The 26944-nt window shown below is 39.0% G+C and overlaps 3 protein-coding genes and 1 pseudogene across 3 annotated transcripts; 2 read left to right on the top strand and 2 right to left on the bottom strand.

Annotated features, from left to right (window-relative positions):
• Positions 1–641: 641 nt before the first annotated feature.
• On the top strand, positions 642–1563 carry LOC133108304 (olfactory receptor 2AT4-like; annotated as a pseudogene).
• A 3292-nt stretch (positions 1564–4855) lies between these two features.
• LOC133108305 (olfactory receptor 2AT4-like) lies at positions 4856–5833 on the bottom strand. Its single transcript, XM_061217776.1, has one exon. The coding sequence runs from the start codon at positions 5831–5833 to the stop codon at positions 4856–4858; it is 978 nt and encodes a 325-aa protein (XP_061073760.1).
• A 7336-nt stretch (positions 5834–13169) lies between these two features.
• LOC133107234 (olfactory receptor 1M1-like) lies at positions 13170–14114 on the bottom strand. The gene has a single exon (XM_061216192.1). It carries the CDS (start codon positions 14112–14114, stop codon positions 13170–13172), a length of 945 nt encoding a protein of 314 aa, XP_061072176.1.
• Positions 14115–16878: 2764 nt separating this feature from the next.
• On the top strand, positions 16879–26732 carry LOC133108306 (olfactory receptor 51E2-like). The gene is made up of 3 exons (XM_061217777.1): positions 16879–16901; positions 20327–20346; positions 25795–26732. Exons 1-3 carry the CDS (start codon positions 16879–16881, stop codon positions 26730–26732), a joined length of 981 nt encoding a protein of 326 aa, XP_061073761.1.
• Positions 26733–26944: the final 212 nt, after the last annotated feature.

Genomic DNA, 26944 nt, shown 5'->3' on the forward strand with positions numbered 1-26944 from the left:
GATCCAGATTGGTCAGAAAGCATTACATTGAGTAATCCTTTATGGAGAGCTTTTTTAACTTTTTTGAACACTTGTTTTATTCATAAAATTGAATAAAACATGTGAAGATTAAATTTTCTATTAAAACAGATTCTTTTCTTTTCATTTTGTATCATCTGTTTTAATAGAAAAATAAGCTGTTCTGATTATTTGTGCATCTGGACAAAAAGATGTGCAGATGTTTTGTATTTTGTAAATTTGGGAACACTTGAGGAAATACGGATGCAGTTTTAGGAAAACTCATGTGGACTTTGAATGCCTGTCGTTATCTTTAACATATTTTGTACACAAGTGATAAGAAGTAGTCTACATAATGCCATTATATCAATTGTAAGATATGACTGTGTATGCATTGCTAAATTAATTTTTGAAAGAGAGAAAACACAGAGGAAATCTGAATTTAGAATGGACAACACAACACTTTTCACTGATGAAAAGTAGAGACTGTTCCAGGTGAATAGAATAAAAACATTCCTAAATGGAATTAGGATGGATGGTGTAGTTGTTGTTTTTAAAAAAAAATATTTAGCAATAAATTGATTCTGCTACCTCTGCTCTGCATCCAGTTCTCCAGGTGGGGTCTCAGAGGACTGCAGTTCACCATGTCAGAGGGAAACGGGAGCGCAGTGACTGAATTTGTCATAGTGGGGTTCCCTGGACTCAAACCTAAATACTACGGCCTGGCCTCTGCCGTCATGTTCCTGGTGTATGTCTGCACTTTGCTGGGAAATGCCATATTTCTCATGCTGTTCACAAAGGATCGCAGCCTTTTTGGCCACTTTGCCAAAGATCATTGCCAGATACTGGTTTCAGGCAGGAACCATTTCATTCACCGCCTGCTTTGTGCAGATGTACTTTGTGCACTATTTCGGAACTGTCAATTCCTTTGTGTTGTTCATAATGGCTTTAGACCGTTACGTGGCGATATGCCACCCTCTCAGATACCCCATGATCATGACAAATTTTAATGTGTGTATGCTCCTTGCCACTGCCTGGCTGATCTCGAAGGCTGCTCCGATGATTATGGTGATCAGGGCGTACCCTCTGCCTTACTGTGCATCAAACAGAATAGTCCAGTGCTACTGTGATCACATTTCAATCACAGTGCTCGCGTGTACCGACAGGGCGCCTTACGGCTTCCCGGCCTTCATTGCCGCTATGGTGGTACTGCTTGTGCCGCTGGCGTTTATCGTCTTCTCCTACGCCTCCATCATCGTGGCCGTGATCTGGATCGCCAGCACGGAGGGTCGCCTCAAAATGCTGTCCACCTGCAGTGCCCAGCTAATCATCATCACCCTCTACTACCTCCCCCGCTGTTTCGTGTACCTGGCAAGCATCGTGGGAATTAAATTCAGCAGGGATCTGCGCATTGTCATCATCATGCTGTACAGCCTGCTCCCACCCATGATAAACCCACTCATATACTGCTTGAGGACTACAGAAGTGAAGCAAATCATGCTGAAAAAATTTAGGGGACAAAGGGTGCATGTGCAGAGACAAAATATCTCTACTCTTTGCAACTAAGCCATCAACAGAATGGTTTTCCTCTAAAAAAAAGTGAATATATGCCTTTTTGGGGAAACTACTGGCTATGAATATTGCACTGTACAATCAAGCAGGCACATCAGCAGCAGAATTAAAAACAGCCAGAAAGGGATTTTATTTGTATTTCCTTTACAAAGCTTACATGGCATCAATAATGATGATGTCAAAAAAATCTGAAGGCCTGTGATCAATGTGGATTTCACTGCAAAAAAGAAAACATTTTCATTTCAGAGAATGTGTTTCCTGAGTGCCTCTTTTCTCAAAATAAGGATAAGATAAGAAATGCAGTTAAGTTTACCTTGCACCACAGCAGGAGGGAATAGCCAAGACAGCAAAGCAAATAACAAATAAGCAAATAAGAAGCATTACGTTTATTTGCACTGAGACGACAACTGAGGAAAACTTCTGTCAGCCTCAGCTGCACGTTCAGTCTCAGATCAACATCAGTCTAAGTTTGCCTTTTTGTGACTTACACACTTGAATTCAGTAACCAACTTTTTATTTTATATTTTCTTTCATGCCTTATGTTGCTTCGGAAACTCACATACCGAAAGTACCAATGGTCTGACTTTCTTTTACAGCCTTTTGCCATTCAATGTAATATGACTCACTTGTGTAGGCCTAGCTGATTTAGTCACTTCTGTAAAAGTGATTTTTTCATATGGTATTTCACACCTGTACTTATTTGTAAGTAATTTCCCAAATACAGCCTACTAATTGGAATTAATGTGTGTGCTGTTTCTTCATTTTAATAGGCCTACATTCAAATTCCAATGAATCCATATTCTTTTTAAATCTTCAAATAAAAATTTACTTCAAATGGATGTTTATTGTCTTTTTGTCAATTATCATTATTACTATTGTTCTTATAGATGTTGGGAGAAATTAAAGTATATTCAATTTTTACATGTACAGCAGCAGAAAAAAAATATGTTTGACACAAAAGAGAAATCCCCTTTCATACTGTTAAAATATTCACAGGTGTTTTACTTCAAGTGCTTTGTTAACACTCATACAATCAAGGTGAAATAACTAAAGAAGAATAAAAAGCAGTGTACATAGAAAAATACACTTTCCCCATATTGCATAAAGCCAACAGGCTCTACTCTCAAACATATAAAAAATGTAGACATCCTGTAAATGTGAAAACAACACATTTACAGGATCACATTCAGTTTGACACAATTATAGCCTCTAATCATGACATATTAGAAAGTGGCCTATACATAAAATAATCCATGAATTTTTGTAAGAATTGAATATGCCAGTTCTATACCACACATGCATTTCATATATTCTGTATACTCCGTTATAGGTGATTCCTGAACGTGTTTTACAAACGTGCACATGGGCAGGTCCCGTTGAAGAGGGAGTGGCCTTCTGGGGACCGCCCGCTGACATGAAGGGGCATGTGAGGGACAGGAGTGAGCTGTGGGAGGGGACTGTGAACCCCAGTGTGTGGGCAGCCCCACAACGTTATGGGGAGCTGGGGTGGGTCATGTGACCCGTCCAAGGGCTCGGACAACGCCTCTGACTGTAATTGTGCAGGGACTGTGTGGGCCTGGCGTGGTGGGGCCCAATGTGAGATCTTTTTATGAGGTTGGAAATCCCTGCTGGCACCCCTGTGTGTGCAGGTGTGCCTCTGCTTTGGATCATGTCCCCTGAGGGCTTCCCTGGAGGACCAGGTTAATTATCTTTACACTACAGGCTTCTTTCTGGGGGTGGTGGACCGGTGTTCACCTGCTGTGTGCATGCTTGTTGATTCTGATGCTGGACTGTTCTCTGCATTGCAGGTCAAACCACAGAGGAACTCTGTGGGAGGCCAACTTTAGATGATTGTGTTCTGTTTGTTTTATTGTCAGTGTCTCTTTATTCACTCAAATGCATGGTATTGTTAGATAAAACATCTGTCAATGGGAACACTGTTAACTGGGTGGTTTATTTATTTAAATAAAGCACATATTTAAGGGTTAATGGCCTATTTGGCTACTCTTTGAAGGTTGTTTGTCAGCTGTATAGCCTACCTATTCTGTTAGCAAAGGTAACTTTATTCATGGTGATTCTCTGAATCTGATGTCACTGCAGAAGCGATTCTTTTATGTCACTGTTCATCCAGAAGTTCACAGATTTTGCCTCATTTGTGCAAATGTAACTTAATGAAATCATTATTGATCCATCTAGGTAGAGTGTTTATATGGTTATCAACATTTTCTTCTTTTTAAAAAACATTTACAGTTTGTTTTTAATGTTGATCCCAAGTTAGCCATGTGATTGTCGCAACCCCCAGTTCAATTTGGGAGAGTATAATGCTCTCACATGATGTTGTTTTAAAATGTATATATGTATATATTTATGCAACAGGCTAGCTAAATAACACTGGTTGTAACAGACACAACATTAAACATTAAAAATAGCCAAGAGGAAAAATGTCTGCTTCTACTCGACTGTTGAATTGTAGCTAGCATCTTATTCCACCAGGCCAGGAAATAAGCTTGATTTTTGATAGTGATCAATAATACTTTGTAGCAGCTAAAAAATCACTGTAGTTATTGATGGAAATAAAGACAAAGCCAATATATTTCTAAAGCCAATTATATGTTATAGACTATATAGTATACTGTATATCTTAACCTATTTCTTGTAAAGGTCTCTTGTACAGGTTGTAGTTATTTAAAATATTTTCTTTTTTTATGACCATGTTGGCTTCTTCATAAAAAACAGCAATGCCAAATGATATTTGGAGCTATTGGAACAAAGTGGGAACTGCACTAAAACTGCACTCTACCTAAAAAATCAATTGATTTCTTTTACTGCTTGTGGTTGGCTTCAAAGACATATCTTGAAGTAATGAGTAGTCTGATAATATTTCATTAATTGGTGACTGGCAGGGACTTGCTTGTCCAACTTCATTTGCTTTGCTGTCTTGGCTATTCCCTCCTGCTGTGGTGCAAGGTAAACTTAACTGCATTTCTTATCTTATCCTTATTTTGAGAAAAGAGGCACTCAGGAAACAGACGTTCTCTGAAATGAAAATGTTTTCTTTTTTGCAGTGAAATCCACATTGATCACAGGCCTTCAGATTTTTTTGACATCATCCTTATTGATGCCATGTAAGCTTTGTAAAGGAAATACAAATAAAATCCCTTTCTGGCTGTTTTTAATTCTGCTGCTGATGTGCCTGCTTGAATGTACAGTGCAATATTCATAGCCAGTAGTTTCCCCAAAAAGGCATATATTCACTTTTTTAGAGGAAAACCATTCTGTTGATGGCTTAGTTGCAAAGAGTAGAGATATTTTGTCTCTGCACATGCACCCTTTGTCCCCTAAATTTTTTCAGCAGGATTTGCTTCACTTCCGTAGTCCTCAAGCAGTATATGAGTGGGTTTATCATGGGTGGGAGCAGGCTGTACAGCATGATGATGACAATGCGCAGATCCCTGCTGAATTTAATTCCCACGTTGCTCGCCAGGTACACGAAACAGCGGGGGAGGTAGTAGAGGGCGATGATGATTAGCTGGGCACTGCAGGTGGACAGCATTTTGAGGCGACCCTCCGCGCTGGCGATCCAGATCACGGCCACGATGATGGAGGCGTAGGAGAAGATGATAAACGCCAGCGGCACAAGCAGTACCACCATAGCGGCAATGAAGGCCGGGAAGCCGTAAGGCGCCCTGTCGGTACACGCGAGCACTGTGATTGAAATGTGATCACAGTAGCACTGGACTATTCTGTTTGATGCACAGTAAGGCAGAGGGTACGCCCTGATCACCATCATCATCGGAGCAGCCTTCGAGATCAGCCAGGCAGTGGCAAGGAGCATACACACATTAAAATTTGTCATGATCATGGGGTATCTGAGAGGGTGGCATATCGCCACGTAACGGTCTAAAGCCATTATGAACAACACAAAGGAATTGACACTTCCGAAATAGTGCACAAAGTACATCTGCACAAAGCAGGCGGTGAATGAAATGGTTCCTGCCTGAAACCAGTATCTGGCAATGATCTTTGGCAAAGTGGTAGTGCTGAACAGAATGTCCGACACAACCAGGTTTAAAATTATGATGTACATGGGTTTGTGGAGGCTGCGATCCTTTGTGAACAGCATGAGAAATATGGCATTTCCCAGCAAAGTGCAGACATACACCAGGAACATGACGGCAGAGGCCAGGCCGTAGTATTCAGCATGGAGTCCAGGGAACCCCACGATGACAAATTCAGTCACTGCACTCCCGTTTCCCTCTGACATGGTGAACTGCAGTCCTCTGAGAGACCCCACCTGGAGAACTGGATGCAGAGCAGAGGTAGCAGAATTAATTTACTGCTAAATATTTTTTTTAAAACAACTACACCATCCATCCTAATTCCATTTAGGAATGTTTTTATTCTATTCACCTGGAACAGTCTCTACTTTTCATCAGTGAAAAGTGTTGTGTTGTCCATTCCAAATTCCAAAACTAAAATGTCTGAAAATGATTTTTCTTACAATTGATATAATGGCATTATGTAGACAACTTCTTATCACTTGTGTACAAAATATGTTAAAGATAACGACAGGCATTCAAAGTCCACATGAGTTTTCCTAAAACTGCATCCGTATTTCCTCAAGTGTTCCCAAATTTACAAAATACAAAACATCTGTAAATCTTTTTGTCCAGATGCACAAATAATCAGAACAGCTTATTTTTCTATTAAAACAGATGATACAAAATGAAAAGAAAATAATCTGTTTTAATAGAAAATGTAATCTTCACATGTTTTATTCAATTTTATGAATAAAACAAGTGTTCAAAAAAGTTAAAAAAGCTCTCCATAAAGGATTACTCAATGTAATGCTTTCTGACCAATCTGGATCACATTTAAAATTGAACTTTATTTCAAAATTAGGTTAAACAGAGCCTACCTGTTACAGTAAAATTACAGGTTTCCATCTATAGCCAAAATCCTGTAAGTCCAAAATCTGTATATTCATTCAGCTATACGATAGTCATATATATAGTCAGAAAACAGTCGTAGCTTCATAACCAGGTGGAATATTTGGTTCCATAAATATGTCTGTATCGAATAATTTGCAAAACAACCTTGTATTTCTATGTGAGCTAAGAACAAAAGAAACAATGTGTTTCTGAATTGTATATTTTTGTTCTTATATTGGAAACATTTTTGATGTAGAGAAATGGTATCAAGGATTGTTAGAATATGCCTTTTATTATCTGAGTCTGTGACTAGGTCTGGGTTGTAAACTGTTAGCGTTAACGCCGTTTTATTGCCCTGCATTATAATTAAGAAACCGGTAAGAATCTAAACTGCTGTTTTCACAAGCGAAGAGTCTTTAAGAATCTGGCATCACCATTTTGCAGTTTTATTACGTTACATTTTTTTGCATGATATAAATATGAATGCAAAAATAATTTGAGACATTGACAACTTATCCACAAGGGGGCAAAAAGGCACTAGCACGAATAATGATGAGGTTACATTACATTACATTAATGGCATTTGGCAGACGCTCTTATCCAGAGGTACGTACAGTTGGTTAGACTAATGTATTGATTAGATCGAGTTAGGCATTGAAATCAGGCATTGGATTTGCAGGGAGTTTACACCCTTGTCTTCCCTCTGCATGTGTGTCTTTATCCCTGCCCAACCGGAAATTTCCCAAATTAAATGAAAGAAACTCCTGTCAGAATTTACCTGTAGTTTTCTGCACCCCAAGGCCACAGTCTGTTGGTTGTATGCATATATACAGAGGATTGTGAATGATCAGCATTTAACCAAGGGCTTGCAAATCAGTTTTCAGATTTCAGCATTAGGGAAAAAAAGATTACTGTAATGCACTTGGTGCAACAGTACTGCAAAGGCAATTGCCTATATTAAATTCACTTCCAAAGTCAAACAATGTTCAACCTACTTCCAGCACTGATAAGAGCATACTGGTAATCTGATAATCATTCTAAAGCTAAAATATAGGTCTCTGTAATTCGAAATACAAAACATTTTAATAAAACAATTCAAGTAAATATCAGCGAATACATAGAGTGGACTTAGAATAGCATGAAGCAATGACAAGAAGCATTTACCACAGCAAGAGCGGAGATGCCTGTCCAGATGAATCCGGGTGTGCGGGAGCAGAGCAGTGTGCGGGCCGGCGTTGTGGAACTAATGGCTTTGAGGACACTTGGATTTTTAAGAACGTCTCATTATGCAGGCCTAGTTTCAGAGGTGTGACTCTATCCTCATGACACTTGTGACCCAAGGGACTTTTCACACACACACACACACACACAATGAAACTAAAAATCCTTTCAGTTACTTCACAGTCTAGCACACTGCAATTTTTAAAGTCCTCTGCGGGGATGGGAGAACCTGCCAAAAGGACAACGATCTCAGCAGCACTCAAATCAGGCCTTTATGGGAGAGAGGCTAGACAAAAGCAACTCTTGACTAAACGGCATATATAATCCCACTTGGAGGACTGAAAACATGAGGAAAAAGATTATCTGGTCTGATGAATTGAAGAATTTTACTAGTTGGGGAGAGCCCCAACACTATGTCTGGGGAACACCAGGCACTGGTCATCCCCTGGCTAATACATGTACCATCCCTATGACGAAGCATGGTATAGGCAGCATCTTGTTATGGGGGTGCTACTCAGGGCAGGGACGAGGAGACTAGTTAGAATTGAGGGAAGGATGAATGTTAATGAATACAGAAAGGCCCTCACAGAAAACCTGCTTCGGAGTGCACGCAACCTCAGACTGGAGTGACGGTTCACCTTTCAGCACGACAATGACCCAAAGCAAACAGCCAACACAATGCTGGAGTGGCTTCAGGGGCTTCTACAAAGTTCAGAATTAAGGGTCTGAATACTTGTATATAAATGAGAGATTTCAGTTTTTGCAAAAATGTCTAAAAACAATTGTATCCATTTAAAATTAAATCTAACAAAATGTGAATGGGTCTGAATACTTTTCTTCTTCTTTCAGAAGTGGCCATTAATAAAAAAAATAAAAAAAAACCCAGCATCCTCAAGTCATCTCATCACTGTGACAGTGGCAATTAAATAAATTAATGAATAAATAAACTGTTTCTTTCAAAACCATTAAACATCTCAGTGATTCCAAAGCTTTGAATGGTAGTGGATATAAATATACAGTGACATCCAGCACACTGGATTTCAAATGAAACAATATGCTCGATACACACTTTTGTTTTTGCAGTTGCATTTTTTATTTTGTCCCCATATGGACTGTCCAATTGAATTAATAGATCTGTGGCAGACACACAAGACACATTTAGTTCACCCGGAGTGCACCGAAAGCATGCACTCCTCTCTGTAGTGTGTGCTCCCGATTGGGACTTATTGTCTTGCACATTACATTACATTACATTATTGGCATTTGGCAGACGCTCTTATCCAGAGTGACGTACAGTTGATTAGACTAAGCAGGAGACAATCCTCCCCTGGAGCAATGCAGGGTTAAGGGCCTGGCTTAAGGGCCCAATGTTGGGTTGTGCAGATCTTATTGTGGCTACACTGGGATTTGAACCACCAACCTTGCCTGTCCCAGTCATTTACCTTAACCACCACGCTACAGGCCGCCCCACATCAAACAAGCTGCACAACTGCTGCCTGGGAAGATGGAAGTACTCTAGTCAGAGCACGTACTTTTAATGGCCGAAGCAAAATAAACTTATATGTGTATAAGACAATAAGCTGGTAAGCCACTGAGGCAGAAAATATCACCCTCCTGATTAATAATGCTTTTATAAGATTTGTGCCATTGACACTCAGTTTTATCTTTCATATCTGAAACTCAAAAAAACATCTTACAAAAAGTGTTTTTTCTTTACACTTTAAAACAAAAGACTGAAGAATAGCACTGCATTATTTGTTTGAAGAAATAGAGTTAAACTAATTATATTTATGTTCCGAAATATGAAAATAGCACAGTAAATGTAACCTCATTGTTTGACGCATTTAAATGAGAAGGGAATTCTGTGGAGTCGTAATGATGAAATGAAAACCTTATGGACTATATAGGTACAATTATCTTTCTTCCAACTCAACACTTCCTTGGATTAGAATCCCTTTTTCTTCTTTTTGCAAAAGAAACCATTGGACTTCTGTTTATGTGCGCTGGCACCTTTTATTCAATATTATATAAAATTTCATCAGCTCTCAAATGATGTTAGAAAAGGATCTCAGGTGTAGCGTGGTCACAAAGCTCTTAATTACGAAGTCGATTAGTGCCAGGCCCAAACAGACATTCATACTTAAAGGCTCATCATCAGGGTGTACAGGAAGAGTGGGAGGAAAAAGAACAAAGAGAATAATACTAGCAGACCCCAGCTGGTTAACGAGTGTGGACCTTCCTTTAGGGCAAGAGCTAATGGTCTCTGGTGATTTCAAGCGGGATTGAAGTGGGGCCCACTGGTTCAGTTTACCATCTTTGTGTCAACAACAATGAACCATTTAACCTGTTTTAATTACTTTGACCTATGGAGCTGAGGCTCCTTGGCTCCAGGTCTTTGCACCAGGCAGAATCTGAGAGTGCTGCTGCTGCATGCCTGCTCTGCTTGGTTTAATGATATGACATGTGTTATGAAAGCTGTTATTTATAAATAAATGTGGCAACACAAAAATAAACACCCTCCATTAGTTGTTTTATGTCAAATCCGCTCAAGGAAAAATCACACAAGGATGCAAGTACAGGTTAATTGCCACATTGACACCAATCCGTACATAAGTACACTTTTTTTTTCTTCTTTTCTTGAATTTTATGTATGTTCTATTGAAAATTGGTCTTCTAATAAGGAAACTTTGTTTTGTACATTGCTACAGCACTGTCTTAGAATGTTAGGGTTTTGTTTCACAAATATACAAATATGCAAATTTTGTCAATACAAACCGCAAACCAATTAACATATAATGTCTCAGAAGAAATGGATAAGAGTGAGTGCTAAATAGGACCAAATAAGTGCATGGTATACATGGAATATGCAGTGTATGCAGTAAAAGCTATTGTGGCTGAGGCATTCATAATGCATGTTGGAATACAGCATTCCAAAGTGCCCCGGCTGTACTAATTGTACTCCTGCATGGCTCACAGTTTCTGCTTACAAGTGACATGTGTCTGTCAAAACTGTACTGCCTCATAACCAGAAGAGAGTGATTTAAACAACGTATATTTGGAGTCATGTTTCTCATCCCCATGTTTCAACATGCCCCGTGTTAGTTTGTGCCCCTGTCTCCCCTACCAGTACTGGGTAATTGCCACATTGACACTTTATTAAATTACGATTTTGGTGTACTTCCTTCTTTTCTTAAATTTGATGCATGTGCTATTAAAAATGGGTTTTCTAAAGAGGAAACTTGATTTTGTGAATTGGTACTGCATCTTTTGTTCAAAATGAGCAATTACAAACCCTGACACAAGCAATACGTTATATTGGGAAGGCTTGGAGTGATTTGACACATATTGTTGGAAAAACAAGAAGCACTGTTTGCCTTTGAGAATTTGCTGAAAATCTAGTGAGCAATTCTGTGGGCAAAATCTCTTTGTCAGTAGAGAAGGGCTAGACTGGTCAAAGCTGACAGGAAGGTGACAGGAACACAAATAACCACACATCACAACAGTGCAGTGCAATGCAGAAGAGCATCTCTGAAGACACAATGTGTTAAACCTTTAAGTGGACAGGCTACAGCAGCAGAAGACCAATAAAAAAGAAAAAGAGTCTAATTAATACCTAATGAAGTGCTCAGTGAGTGTATATGTGTTTTACCAATTACAGAAACACCTATTTCCCCCCATTTCTACGGATGAACTTAAAAGTAAATCAAAGGAACAAATCAACAATCATTTGCTATCTTCTTTCAAATTGCCGGATTTCACAGGGTTTCTGTCTTTAGTCTCCCCCTCAGCAAGTTCATTGTATGCTCAATTGAATTTAAATCAGGTGACTGACTTGGCCAGTCCAAAACTTTCCACTTTTTCCCCATTGATGAATGCTCTGGCTGTGTAGGCAGCGTGTTTGGGGCATTGCCTTGCTGCAGGACAAGGTGCTGGCCATCCTACAGTTTCCATCCTCCCAAAAGATATATCCTCCCAGCTATACATGCCCAAGCCATGACACACACACTACCTCCTATGTATTTTCGAAATACAAAATACTGTATTTTATTTTGATACATTTCTTTGTTGCAGGATTTCGTAGTACATTTACATTTGGGGTATTTGGTATCAAAATACATTTAATGTATTTTTGCCCATCCCGGCATACAGTTAACAGTTTGAGGGCACCCACATATACCAATGCACATGCAAACAGACACACACACACACACACACACATCTATTCAAAATTGTGAAGGCATATTATCAGCAACAAATAAATTGGCAAGATATTTTACATTCCATGGACCAGAACCCATACACATTACATTTTTTCCTTAAGCTATACAGGTTAACATATGTGTAATTGTTAAGGCTCTACCAAATTATTATTGTTAAACCGAAGGACTTAAACAATAGTAAATAGACACAATTTGTTGCACTTTGTTGTACGTCGCTCTGGATAAGAGCGTCTGCCAAATTCCAATAATGTAATGTAATGTAACAATTAGTAAGATAATGTAGAAAAAAGGAATGCCTGCACACTGTATTGCATGCAGTTATTCCTTGACAATGCACAATGCTATAGCAACAATCGTGCAGTGCCCATTCCATACCTAGCCTGAAAACACAATGTGTATTTATCTGGATGAGGTCAATTGTAGCATGAAGACTGCATTGGAAAAACAACATGATACATAGATGACATTATGACCACTCACAGATGAAGCGAATCATGCTGATTGTCTGGGACACGTCATTTTATTTTGTTTATTAAAACAAGATACTGTTGTATCTTAGTTACAGCATAATTTGTTTAAACTACTGAGCTATGGGTTTAATGGGGAATCAAAACTGGCCGATAATAAATGTTTAGGCAATGTTTTATTGAAATTCTGACTGAAGGAAATGCGTACATGATGTGCATGGCCTTCACTTCACCTTTACAAAAATGCCAACATGTAAAAGCCCCACCCAGGGCACCACACCTCACCAATGACTCTGCCAAAAAATATGGGCCTCAATGTTAACTGCCAAAAACACAAAACATGTGACTGGAAATAGCATAGGTTACCTTTTCCTGCTCACATGTTATAAGTGGGATTATTTTTATCGTTCATATGCGTACTCCTCACCTGTTAGGTGTTCAAATGTGGTTTTTGAATAGTGTTTTTCAATGTGATTCTTTTATGAGGGTGAATACAGTTAAGAAAATAAGTGTTGATCCTTTTTTTAGATCTTCAACACAACAGAGGTGTACCATTCTCTACACATATAAACAAATCAAACATAAACATCAAAAATCAAACAGCAAACAGAAAGTTTTACCCAGGAGATTAGTGAGAGGTTACAGAAAACATTGAGCCTTAATTAGATGTAATATTAATAGTCTTTCAAGCTTTTACTTACAGTAATGTGTATTGAATAGTAAAGACACAGAGAACAGCCACCAAATGTCTGCCATGCTGTTTAATCACTCAGTTTAATTTTTGTAAATATTCTAAAGATTTTATTTTTTATTTCCTCAGTACGAAAACAGTACACAATGGGATTAATAAGACAGGGACCTAGAATCGCTCCTATCAATAACCCATGGCGCTCCTCCTTAGTAAGTACTACTCCTAGTCTGGTTAGAACTACTTGTACAAATAGTGGAAAATAAAAGCAAATAACAACAATCAAATGACTGAAGCACGTGCTGTACATTTTTTTCCTGTCAGTCTTGGAAGACATTTTAAAGATGGCAATCATGATTCTTGTATAGGAAAATAAAATAAAGGCAAATGTAGAAAACAACAAAAGGAACGTTATGATGGTAATCATGAAGAAATAGTAATTGGGATCGACGCAAGTGGCTCTGACTAAGCCTGGGTAGTCGCAGAAGGCGTACTGTATTGTCGACCTGCAGTAAGGGAGAGGTATGACAGTCCCAGGTAAAATGGCCACAAACACGCAGGCCAACATCCAGAGGGAAAACGCCATCAGCAGTGTACGCATGTTTGTCAGAATACTGTGATACCTCAAAGGGCTGGATATAGCCACTAGGCGGTCGAAAGCCATCCCAGCGATGGCAAACATTTCCATAACTCCGGCCAGGTGGAACGCAAACATTTGAATGAAGCATGGAGCGTAGGCGATGGTTCTAGCGCCCGCTAACAGCAGCCCAATCATGGTGGGGCTGCAGCTACTGCTATGAAGCATGTCCACGACAGCCAGGTTGCAGATTAGCAGGTACATTGGCTTGTGCAGACGCTTATCCAGTGCAATGAAGCATATGTTTGCGGTGTTGGCAACCATGACCATGGTATAAACCACCAGTATCACTATCCCAATGGCCACCGGATTCCCAACCTTGTCAAGTCCACCTATGATAAATTCTGTTATTACTTTGGTTGTGGCATTTCCTGGTGACATGTTTGATGGCTCCTTTGGAGTTCAAAGCATCTGAAAAGATAGAAATACTGTAAGTACCTAGGATTTTCTCACCCCAGATATACATGGATATACAGTATATTATATTTGCATTGGTTGGCACTTTGAACCTCAATATCTCACTCATATGGTGTTTTGCCATTTCTGTGTTATGAAAATAATGTAAAAGTCTCAACAAAAGACCACTAATTTTGTGGGTAATTCAGAAATATACATGCTTTTCCTCATTTCATAACTGTACATTTTATTACATTTGAATTAGACCTCAAAATTCTACATTTCGACCATAAATTGAGACTTAAAGGTATAATAGGTAAGATTTTTGTTAAAACATTGTTACAAGACCATCCCTTCCTATCGTTGAAAATGGCTCACTGACATGTTGACTCACCCTTTGCATGTGCTTATAGTCTTTAAATTCTGGTTTCAAAATATACAGTTGACAGGCTGTCACTCTGTACCAAAACCTTGTACAGCTGTACAATAATACAAGTTCATTTGTTGAAAATTGGTTCGAATTGCCTCTGCCACTGGCGTGGGGGCTTATTCTGATTGTTCGTGGATCATGGCCCAAATTGCACTCCAGACAAGCGATCATTGAAACTCTGTATACTATTGCTTATTATCCAAGCGAAGACTACATATCTAGTTATAATACATATCGTTTTATAACTAGATATGTATTCTTCCCTTGGATACTAACCAATCGGTATACAGTTTCAGTATAGTTTCAGTGATCGCCTGATGTGCAATTTGGGCACTTACGCGTTCTATCTGTTTATGTGTTGAATCATGCGGTTTTAGCTAAACTTTAATTTGTCTCAAACTGTAAGTTGCATTCTTTATGGTAGACTATCATATCGTAGTTATATAGCCATCTAGTTACATAGCTAAATACGTTCTTGCCCATAATATAATTGATTAGCTAAAGTGAAAACTCAAAAAGATAAAAAAGTATAAATAGTTGTGTAGCACACTAAAGTCCACATTTCATAAAGTCACCTGTTCGGCGAACATTTTCTTACGAGGACACTACGAAAAGATGGCAGGCTCTGTTGCATTTGTCACTCTCAGGTTTCCAAAACATTGCATGAGGACACTGAACTGCATAATAACGCTTTATATTTCGTGTTATATTCATAGACTGTGGGAAGTTAGTGTTGTGGGTTGAGGGTATTTGTTGCTGCTTTGTTAGGAGTCCGAAATTACCTATTGTACCTTTAACATGGAGACACGCATTGGGCTAATTGAACATTACGTTATTAAACAGAGACGAGAATCACAAGAGCCCATAATGTTCAGCAACTTTATCACTGACAGGCAATAGATGACATTTAGCACGCTGACGGTTGCAGCAGCCAGCCTGAAGGACTGCCGAAAGTGGCAAGCCCTCAATTTCTGAAAACAGAGTACAGTAAATTATCCAATAGAGTAAAGTGAGGGCGGCAAAAAGAGGACAACTGGGTCAGCGTACATGAACATAAAATGCCAAACAGTGTATGCTCCTGTTAGTATTGACTCTATTTTTTTCAGTTGTTTGGGTGGTTGGATGTGTTTTGAACAGCTCTGTTTGTGAGACTGGATATTAACCCATGTCACGGCTGCCAGGCTGTTGTGGCTGCGTATGGTTCTTCCACTCACTACTGATGCTCTTGACTTTTTGTTCAGAGAATAAAGCATAAAATTAGTAATATGTCTTATTTGTTCCTTGTTACTGAGAGAGAGTTCAATCATCCAATCCACCAAACACCTCAAAACAATGCAGTCATTACCAACAGGAGAATACACTGTTTGACATTGGCAGGGATATTTGGCACATTTCACTTGGGACCCCACCCACATAATCAGCTGTGCTGCTCATCCCACAAATGCATGATCCTTACACATGGGACATCATTGTAAAGGGGAATGAACAGGCTTTCCAATGATGTCAGACACATAATAAAACGGTGTCAACAGGAGATATACAGACTTTGGCACTTTGTCTTACTTTCTTTTAACTCTCCAGGTAATTTTTTTAAATCAAAAAACTGCTCTTAAAATGTTACTTTACCTTATTTAATGAAATACTAAATCTTACAATTAATGCTTGGAAATATAAAATTTGCCAATTTCTACTGACACACTAACGCAGAGAAATATAAAAGACCAAATTTGTGGACAAAAAATGTAGGTTGCCTAAGACTTTTCTTTATACAGCATATATACACACACACAATATACAGTATATAGAAATGCAATATGCATACAAAATACAAAACATTATAATTCAGATTACAAAGGCAAAGCATTATGCACAATAATAAGATCAAAACCTTTCTTCAAATGCTGTACAATACATACTGAAAGTCACGTCTGTTTCTTCAGTCTGAGAAAATGAGAATGCTTTCTCTGCCCCTCACATGAAAAAAGTGTCATTCATGCTGTTGCCTCAACTGAAGCAGTATTCTTATATTCTGGAAATTTCACTCATTTACATTTACCCTTGTCTTAAAATTCCAACATTTCTTAAAATCAGAAAGCTTTCTTACTTACTCACATGGCACAGCCTTCAAATGAAGATCAGATCAATGTGGATGTACATTTATAACCAGGTTCTCTTACATTGGGGAAAAGAAGGCCCAGTTCTATTCTTGGACAATGGACAAAAAAAGAATATCATGACACAGACCTGTGGGATTATGAGTTTAACACCCCCACACTGTACATACTATCTAAGACTGCTTGTTAATAATAATATCTGACAATGGAAACTAGCTCCATCATGAGGTAATTCATGAAGCTGGTAAAACTAATTCAGGGTTACTTACAACTTTTCCTTTTCTCTTAAAACAGTAAGCATTGGTACTAATAAAAGACATCATTGTTGTTGCTGATTGGACATGGGCCATTACAGATATACACATTATTTAGTATAGGCTGACTGTAATGGAAGGTGGTCAGCAATGCCACCATTGGTTCTGAACCCAAAAAGGACCACAGCTCTGTATGCATTTGTCAGGATGTGGTTGCTGATGGAAAGTCCACTTTCTATTAGGAAAGGTGATTTCCAGCCACAATGATTAATTCTGATACCTACCTATGAACATTGACTGTAGCATTCATTCCAGTTCCAAGAGATTTCCAAGGATTTTAAAAAAAGAACAGATTTTCTTGGTATCAATTTGATGTTTGATTTCTCATTTGGAGTTAAATGATTCAACTGATGTAATTCACAGTTTTCAATGCTTATGGATATTATTGCTCATACTAACTGTGTCACATAGTAGACAATACGCATACCTCGACTATAACATGAACAGTACAAGATTGAGATCTGGTTTCATTTAGCTTTAAGCTTGTTTTCTGGTCTGACAACAGTCTCTGGTCTACAAATGAATAAGCATAAGTGTTATTCCCAGGGCCTGAAGTGAACTGAAGGTGAGGGGCACAGGAACAGGTTGGTTGTCACAATGTTAGTAATTGCTTTTGTTAAAAAGGATAAAATCTTGACTTTAGACTTTATTTACAAAAGAATATTTATGTTTACAGTTTTGATGCATGTCCCCTTGAGCATCCTCTTGACTTCAGGCCAGGTGACCTTTACCAGGGTCTTTGGTTCCTCGTAGAGGGAGGACTTGATGATGGTCCACTGGTCTTGGATCAGGACAGGTCGCGGTCAACTCCGGAAGTCAATATCGGCTTGAAGTGATTTGTGAGCCTGTCCACCTCTGAATCACCAAAGTCTGAAATGATATCCATCCATCCATCCATTATCTGAACCCGCTTATCCTGAACAGGGTCGCAGGGGGGCTGGAGCCTATCCCAGCATACATTGGGCGAAAGGCAGGAATACACCCTGGACAGGTCGCCAGTCCATCGCAGGGCACACACACACCATTCACTCACACACTCATACCTACGGGCAATTTAGACTCTCCAATCAGCCTAACATGCATGTCTTTGGACTGTGGGAGGAAACCGGAGTACCCGGAGGAAACCCACGCAGGCACGGGGAGAACATGCAAACCCCACACAGAGAGGCCCCGGCCGACGGGGATTTGAACCCAGGACCTCCTTGCTGTGAGGCGGCAATGCTACCCACTGCACCATCCGTGCTGCCTGCTGAAATGATATAAAAATACTATTTTGTTTGCTGCAGGGAAGTTTGTAGTAGCGGTGTAATACTGCTACCCTCCGCTGCACATTGGGCCAAACAACGCCAGGTTCTTAGGAAACACACTAGAGCCCATTTTAGCAGCTTAGCAGTGTAGGTGTGTAGCTGTGTAGGTTCTCTGATGTGCTCGAAGCACTGGACTGGACAAAAATTGTGTCATTACTGTGTTTTTACCAAGATATATTGTAAAACCTGAACCCAAGATATACAGTAGTCCCAAACAATTACCATAACCATAACATATACCATAACTTGAACCACACACAAAAAACCTCATCTGCATATGCATAATAATCATAATGGTGTACATCAGTCATTTTATTTCAGTTTTCCATTAATTTTTAGCCAGCCAGTCAGTACTATTTGAAACATCAGTGTCGTTGAAGCATAGGTTCAAGTAGCTATATTTCCCCAGCTTAAAAGTGTTTCAAAGAAATTACAAGGCACGAGAGGAAATGCATTCAAAGTTCTAACTGTCATATGCTGTATGTTTGCCGGCCTGAGCTGACAGGTATTCTCAATGGTGTAGTTACTCCCTCCCTCTCCTCAGAGCCCTATGTGAAACTGTCAACATCATTAGGTACACTCAATTAGGAATCTAACACCTGAACTGCAGACAAGGGAGGCTTCAATCGCCTAATGAGTGCCCCGTGTCTTTCAGCTGTGACACACAACAGTGTCCCTGTATCAACACAGATGTTACGTCACTTGACCTTATGTCAGTAGACATTTCAGGATGCGAACTGTAGGGCAACTTTTTTCCAGAGAAACCTGCTCCATAAAACGCTGAAATTATTCTCATGGCCTTTAAAAACAACAAGAGCTTATATGTAAAATAACACATAATATATATTACATACATACAGTACATTATAATAATGAGAATTATACATTAGATGATTATGATATTGATGATGATATACTGCACAGTGTTTGGGACAGACCATGAGGGACAGACTGATTATACTGTAAGTGCCTTCCGTCATGTTTAGGACAAAGACATGCGTTCTATACTTGCAGACAGATCCAAGATTAACTTGTATCATTTTGAGGGCAAGAGCATATAATAAATATTGTTTCATCAGAGCATGCGTGTTTTTCTGGAATGTATCTTAATTTTTTTGCCATGATGTATATTATAGAGCTGTGTTCGGTAAATATTTGGGCATCCACCAGTCAAAATGTTTCGCACCCTGGACACAGGGGACAGGGCACTGGACTTCTGTTCACTATACTGCATCACTGTACTTTAGGACAGTGAGGATTGAACAAAATATATTTATGTTCTAATTCCAGTGGTTTTAAGAGCTAACACCCTCTTTTAATGACTTATAATTGCCCCAAGGATGCTTCCTTTCCTGTTTCTGGAGGGGAGAGCAGGGATAGGGAGGGCATTCCTATGATCAAAATAGAGCAAGCTACTCAATCTCAAGTGACACTGCCTGGACTATGAGCAAGTTTGCCTGATAAATTATATTGCCACTTTCTCAAATTCACACTACAAGAAAATAAAAAAAAAATAATTTTGTGATTGATACTTGTGATGTCATTCATGGCATGAACTCTCAGGACCAAAAAGCAACATATGAGAAGTTTTCAGTTTATTTTTTTATGTGTTTAACATCTCCAGTGTTGGTGAGGACTCAAAAGACCATGATCAAGACCATGAAACACAACAAATGCAAACTGAATCAGCTGCAGCCATAATGTTTGCGTCCACATATTTAATCATAAGCATAGGATGAGGAAACACAAACGTGTGTTTTTTTACATTTATCAACACATTCCCTACTGCTCTGCTCTATCCCTTGAGAGCATTACGGCAAGCCATTACTCAATTAAAAGCTCATTATTAAATTAATAGCTCAGTTGGACACTAATGCCCTGGGAGCAAGCTGAGTTTGAAATCACTGGTGAATCTAATTATCACTACTTGCTGGAGGGATTTGTTTGTTGAAATGGAGGATAAACTAGCAATGAAATGTTTCAGAAAGAGGCAGCAGTTTTTTTTTATTTGGAAATATAATAATTTCTGCAGTATATTCCATGTTAATGTGGGCTAATCCTCATATACAGTGCAGTTCATAAGTATTTGGACAGCGGTACAATTTCTGTCCCTTTGGCTCTGTACTCCAGCCATACTTAAAGCATGATTATGAGGTTAAAGTGTAGACTGTCACCTTTCATTTGAATGCATTTACAGCCATATGTATGGCGTAACTCTCATTGGTGTAATTACTAGAGAAGGATGTCCCCTTGGACCAAACCAATCATTAGAAGCTCTCAATTAAGAGCTTCACGCCTGAGCCGGAGAATTGTGTTTGACACATGAGTGATCCAAGTAAATGATCAATGTTTTGTTAAAAATGTAAATTTTTATAAAATATATATTCATCTTAATTTTGTAGAACAATGATCTGAATGTCTTAATACCAAATTCAGAGCAAAAATATACACTCCAGAACTGGCCCAAACACGTACAATCACAAATATTCTTCACAAGAACGTTGACTTCATAATGTTGTCACAATGGGTTTCGGACATCTAACACGGCTTCTGAACTATGTCACAGAGGTCAGGATATCCGTTATGAGAGAGAAAATCTAAATCAACTTGTGATTTGAGAAGATGAAATGGCTGATCACATGCAATGCTCCATCACAGTTCACAACAGCTGCATGCTCAGATTTTCCACCTGGTGGCGGTTGTGCACATACAAACTGTAAACCACTATGGATTATGGGTGATCTTGAATACAAATGACTGCTTCACCTGTTACAGGCTGAAATGCAACTTGGCTGCCTCCTACAGTGGGCACCTCACAGGTATTATTTCCCAGCCGGCCTAATTTTTGCTGAGAGGCAAAACGTAAAATGAAAATACAGTATATACCACTGTTCTATCCAACTGTGATTTCATCATATTTGGCCTTTCTGGTAGTTTATTAGACTTCCCTCATTAGTAATCATTTTTTACACAATGAAACCTAGCTAACTAGCGAAAGGTCACCCTTGGTACAATGCACTTCATGGTACATTAATGTCGATACCATACCATTTTCCGTAAATAGCATTCCAGGTTGGTCTGTCTTTCGTTGGCAGATTGTCATGTGTCCCGACTATACTCTCCAGCATTATTTAGATTTTTTTTTGTCTAAGACTTCCGCCTTTTGATTTATCCTTGTGAACAAACTGCCTATTCTCTGCTGATTCTGTTTGCTAGCCTGTATACTCTGCCAACCAGATAATAAAGACTTTGAACTCACTTCTGTGGTCTCACTACTGGGTCTAATGTTCTGGAACCTGACAGGAATTGAAATTTGATTGAAGTTACAAAAGCTATGCCTAGATTCTGTTTCCTAAGAAAGATGAATTCCTTGGGTTTTATTGTATTCCTATGTTTCCTATAACAGTGTGGTGAACAGCGTATCAACATTAGCAATTGTTTGCTGGTGCAGAAAACTGACTATGGAGGGTGCAATCAATCTGAAGAAGATAAGAGAGCAAATTAAGAAGAATATCCCAACTAAATGTCCCTTGAAAGACTCAAAATCAATACTATCTGGATGATGAAAACAAAACAGTCATTGTCTTCATATGTCACAAAACAAATGTTATTTAAGCAGTCAATATTCTTCTCTCATTTGTATGGCTGGGAGTTTCATAAAATGGTTCATTGAAAATAATCAGGTTGATAGCATCATGGACCCATTGCAATAAAATTCACAGATAATAATGAAGCACAAAATTGACATTCAAGCTTTAAATAGCCTTTAAAACCCCTTCCTCTGCCATTATCATCACACTGAAATCCTTAAAACCTTAAACTCCTTCATGAAATGATCTTGCTTATGTCACGTTTTATGTTTGTCATGCCATTACATTACATTAATGGTATTTGGCAGACGCTCTTATCTGCTACCTGCATGACTGCTACTGCATGACAAAGATAAGGACCAGGGCCTATTTGATTTTTATTTTTTTTCAAACAAATAAACAAATGCAAAAGTATGACCAAACCCCTTAACTAGCCAAACACTGCTTACCTAGCCAAACTAAAAATACTGATACACAAAAAAGTACATCACAGAAAGACAACAATTAAGGTTCACAGGGAGGTAGGGAGGGACGGGGAGAGGTGCTGCCTGAAGAGGTGCGTCTTCAGTTTGCACTTGAAGATTGGAAGAGATTCTACAGTTCTGACCTCAACGGGGAGGTAAGCTGGGGAAGACCCCTTAACTGCTTGGAAGGCTAGCACCAATGTTTTGAATTTGATGCGAGCCATGACAGGCATCGAGTGGAGGGAAGTAAGCAGGGGGGTGACGTGAGTATTTGGGAAGGTTGAAGACTAGATGAGCTGCTGCATTCTGGATAAGTTGGAGGGGTCTGATGGCGGACGCTGGGAGGCCAGCCAAGAGGGAATTGCAGTAGTCCAGGCGGGACAGAACCATCGCTTGGACCAGGAGCTGGGTCGAGTAGGGGGTGAGAAAGGGGCGGCTTCTCCGTATGTATAGGAAGAACCTGCATGACCGGGTCACCACCGCAATGTTCTTGGAGAGGGACAGTCTGCTGTCCATCACCACGCCGAGGTTCCTTGCACTGGGTGATGGTGTAAGTGTGGTATCCCCTTGGGAAATGGAGAGATCCAGATGGGGAGAGGTAATGGCAGGTATGAATATAATTTCTGTCTGAGCTTTAGATGGTGGTTGTCCATCCAGCTCTGGATGTCACTCAGGCAAGCAGAGATACGGGCTGAAACCTGTGTATCAGATGGTGGGACTGAGATGAAGAGTTGGGTATCGTCCGCATAGCAGTGGTAGCATAGACCATGTGCAGTGATAACAGGGCCAAGGGAATGAGTGTAAAGAGAGGACTGAGCCCTGGGGAACTCCTGTGGCAAGGGGCCGAGGTGTCGATACTGTACCAGCCCAGGCAACCTGGAAGGAGTGACCAGAGAGGTAGGACTCAATCCAGTCCAGGGCTGTGCCACAGATGGCAAATGGGAGAATGTCAGGTGTGATAGTCTGTTTCATGTTTGGTTATTTTCTTAGTTATCTTATTGTCATGTGACGTATTTTGGTAGTCTAGTCTTGTCACGTTTTTATGTTTAATTTCTTGTTTCGTTTCATTGTCAGGTCATGTTACGTTTCATGTTTAGTTCTTGTTACGATTATTTTTTTAGTCTTGTCATGTCACATTATATAGTTTATTCTTGTCACAGTCTGTTTCTTGTTTTGTCATGGTTTGATTCATGTTTTGTTTTCCTGTTCATTATTTAGCATACACTTTTTTGTGTCTTTCCGCAAACCTTGCACTCATACTTTCTCTCTCTGCTTTGTTGTCGCTCATGCTTCCCAAATGGTTTCATTTTCCCATGTGTACTTACTAATCTACTCACGTGAGATCAGGATTGGGTAATACTAACATTTTAACCATGTGTTTATGTTTACCTTACGTTTCTCGTGCATGCCATTTACTAATTTACTGATGCTAGGTCAGGATAAATTTATTACTAATGATTACTAATTATCTTGTTAACATGTCAGTCCTCTACACCTGATTTCCATTCACATGCTGCTCTCAAGCTAATTGTCTGCACCTGCCTACATCTGCATGTAAGCTCAGTGTTCATGTCAGGTCTTCACAAAATTGTTGCCTCCTGTTTGTCAGTGCACTTTCGAGCGGTTTTCCAAGCCATTGATTACCTTTTAAGATCCAAGCCTGTTGATTGATCATCGTTATTGACATCTGTTTTGTTGACCGTTGCCTGCCTGTACCACAAACTCTTGCCTGTTGTCCTTGTACTTTTGCCCCGCGGAGCGGACTTCGGTCTTGACTCTTGCACCGTCTTCGAATCCGAGCCTGCCTACCATCCGTCTGCACTACTGCCTTGCTGACAGCCTTCCTGGTTACTGGATTTTTTGCATGGTTTACCGATTTCGAGACTGCCTTCTCCCTCTGTACTGAACTTTGGTTTTTGACTGGATTAACTGTATATGAACATTGGTTGTTCTTTGACTACACTCATTGGACAATCCCTTAATAAAGTCTAAAGTTCAAAAATAACATTTCAACCCCAAAAATGGGAAAAAAAAGAAATACAAGTTATTTTTCATAATCAGCATAAAAAATACTATATTAAATATAATTTTAAAAAATAGTCTGAAAATGACAGGTTTTTTCCCAAAATAATTGGCGGGGAAGGGGTTAAAGGCTTGAAATCTGCTCATTGTGGCTTTTGGCTACATTTCACTTATTCTTGTTATTTTTGATAAATATTTATTTTTTGCTATTTAGCTGCTGTTTGATATTAACTGCCAACTAATCACAAACCCTTTTTTCTAATAGCCAGTGAATAAAGGCATTGCTTAATTTTGTGTGTAATGTCTTTCTGAAACAAAACATCTTAGGTTTGAGTTAGGCTAAAGGTTATTCGCCTTGTATTTAATAAGTGTTAATATTACTACTGTTTCTTCTATTCACAAATTATTTGTTTCCTCTACTATTCTGAAATGTACTTGTTCACTTGAGGAAGGAAATTAAGGAAAAAGTAATTCGATTCTGATAACTAGCCTTGCTTTCGCCATAACCAGACATTGTATTGACAGTTGTTATTGTCTATGAGTTACATTACATTACATTACATTACATTATTGGCATTTGGCAAACGCTCTTATCCAGAGCGACGTACAGCTGATTAGACAAAGCAGGAGACAATCCTCCCCTGGAGCAATGCAGGGTTAAGGGCCTTGCTCAAGGGCCCAACGGCTGTGCGGATCTTATTGTGGCTACACCGGGATTAGAACCGCCAACCTTGCATGTCCCGGTCATTTACCCTAACCACTACGCTACGGGCCGCCCCAGGTTCCCCAGGTTCATTACTGTGTCACATGTAGAAAACTGCAGAGCAAGAAGTATAAATGCAGAGTTGATGTGCCTGTACTATAATACGCACAGGCTGAACAAACTGGATTTTTTCCCCTTGTTCTCTACCAAGTTGTTTGTGGTGAGAAATTTGTCACATTCTTTCCCCATTAAGAAGGTATTACTTGGAAGATTACCTATTTCAACAAGAAAAATACATGTACAGTAATGCTCTTTATGAATGTGGTGATTTTTACTTTTGGGAAACGTAAAGAAAATCTGAAGTTTGAAAGTAAATGAGGCAATGTATACTTTCTTTGGCATAGTTTTCTTTGCACATTAGCATGTCATGCTATAACTGGAAAGTATTTGGGAGATATTGTAAGTAGAAACCTATTGCTATTGTTAGACATTACCTTACATTTTCACCATTTTATTTGCTCAGTTCGATGGTCAGTTACATATGTCCATGTAATCTTAATTTTTTTCAGGAATTAAAAATAAATCAACTGTATAAATATAAATAATTCTTTTTTTAATTTTTTTTACTTACAGGACAAGTAAAAACAAAAAGCCAAGCAAAATAGAATGAATCACTCATCTGACCTGAACTCCTTGAATTCCACCCTTTCTCTGAATACAGCTGTTGTGCATCCCCCATTTTTTTACATTAATGGTTTCCATAACATACCACATGCCAAATACTACTATGTTTTCCTATGCTTTGTTTTTGTGGTCTCTGTGTTGGGGAACTCCTTTGTCATATTTGTTATATATACAGAGCGCAGTTTTCACACCCCAAAGTATATGGGCGTTTTTAATTTGGCTGTAGCTGACTTGGGGGAAAGCAATTCTCTTATTCCAAATTTAATGGCAATGTTTCTTTTTGATTCCCAGTACATCTCTTATGATGCTTGCTTGGCCAACATGTTTTTTGTATTTTACTTTTCCTTTTTGCAGGCTCTCATTCTTACCATTCTGGCCTATGATAGATTGGTGGCAATATGCTTTCCACTGAGATACCATGCCATTGTCACAATGCCAGCCATGGCTGTGATGTTAGCAGTGGTGTGGGGAATTACTGCACTTTTCATTATTTTAACTGCAAGTTTAATTACCAGATTGTCATTTTGTAAATCCATTGTGGTAAAAAGCTACTTCTGTGATCATGGACCCATTTTCCATTTGGCATGCAATGACATTCTGCCAAATTATATCATGGCATATGCTTGCATAATATTGTTCCTTTATTTACCATTAGTTTTGACTGTACTGTCATATGTGTTTATTGCAGGTGCTCTCTTTAAAATCTCTTCACAGGAAGGGCGATTTAAAGCCATTAAGACTTGTTCTGCACACCTAATGCTGGTGGCTATATATTATCTTCCAATAATAGGCACCTACATTGCTGTGGAAGCTCGTACCCTTCATCCAAATGCCAGGATAATCAATACATCACTTGCAAATGCCATTCCTCCCATGATGAACCCAATCATTTATGTCCTGAACACAGAAGAGGTTAAGGAATTCTCAAAAAAACTTTTCAAAGGAAAAAAAACCACAACTGAAATAGTCAAATAATTATATGATTAAGTACAACTGGAAATCTGCTGTTTACTGCTTCGGATTTTCCACAGTTTGTGAAAAAGGATAGGCTGATTTAATATAATCTTTTTTTAGTCAACTAATTCTTGGTTAATATATTTTGTGAAACAAAATTAATTTCAAGCTTATTAAATGTATTCTTTTTTCATTCCATTTTTAAATGGAGTTAAATTACATTGATTTGTGTT

This window comes from Conger conger, chromosome 13 (assembly GCF_963514075.1).
Source record: "Conger conger chromosome 13, fConCon1.1, whole genome shotgun sequence".
Classification (NCBI taxonomy): Eukaryota; Metazoa; Chordata; class Actinopteri; order Anguilliformes; family Congridae; genus Conger; species Conger conger.

Coding starts and splice junctions, on each gene's coding strand:
- LOC133108306 (XM_061217777.1), top strand. CDS start 16,879: ATGGAAACTAGCTCCATCATGAG. Junction 16,902..20,326: donor GAAACTAGCTCCATCATGAG/GTAATTCATGAA, acceptor TAATTTCTGCAG/TATATTCCATGTTAATGTGG. Junction 20,347..25,794: donor TATATTCCATGTTAATGTGG/GCTAATCCTCAT, acceptor CTCTGAATACAG/CTGTTGTGCATCCCCCATTT.
- LOC133108305 (XM_061217776.1), bottom strand. CDS start 5,833: ATGTCAGAGGGAAACGGGAGTGCAGTGACTGAATTTGTCATCGTGGGG.
- LOC133107234 (XM_061216192.1), bottom strand. CDS start 14,114: ATGTCACCAGGAAATGCCACAACCAAAGTAATAACAGAATTTATCATA.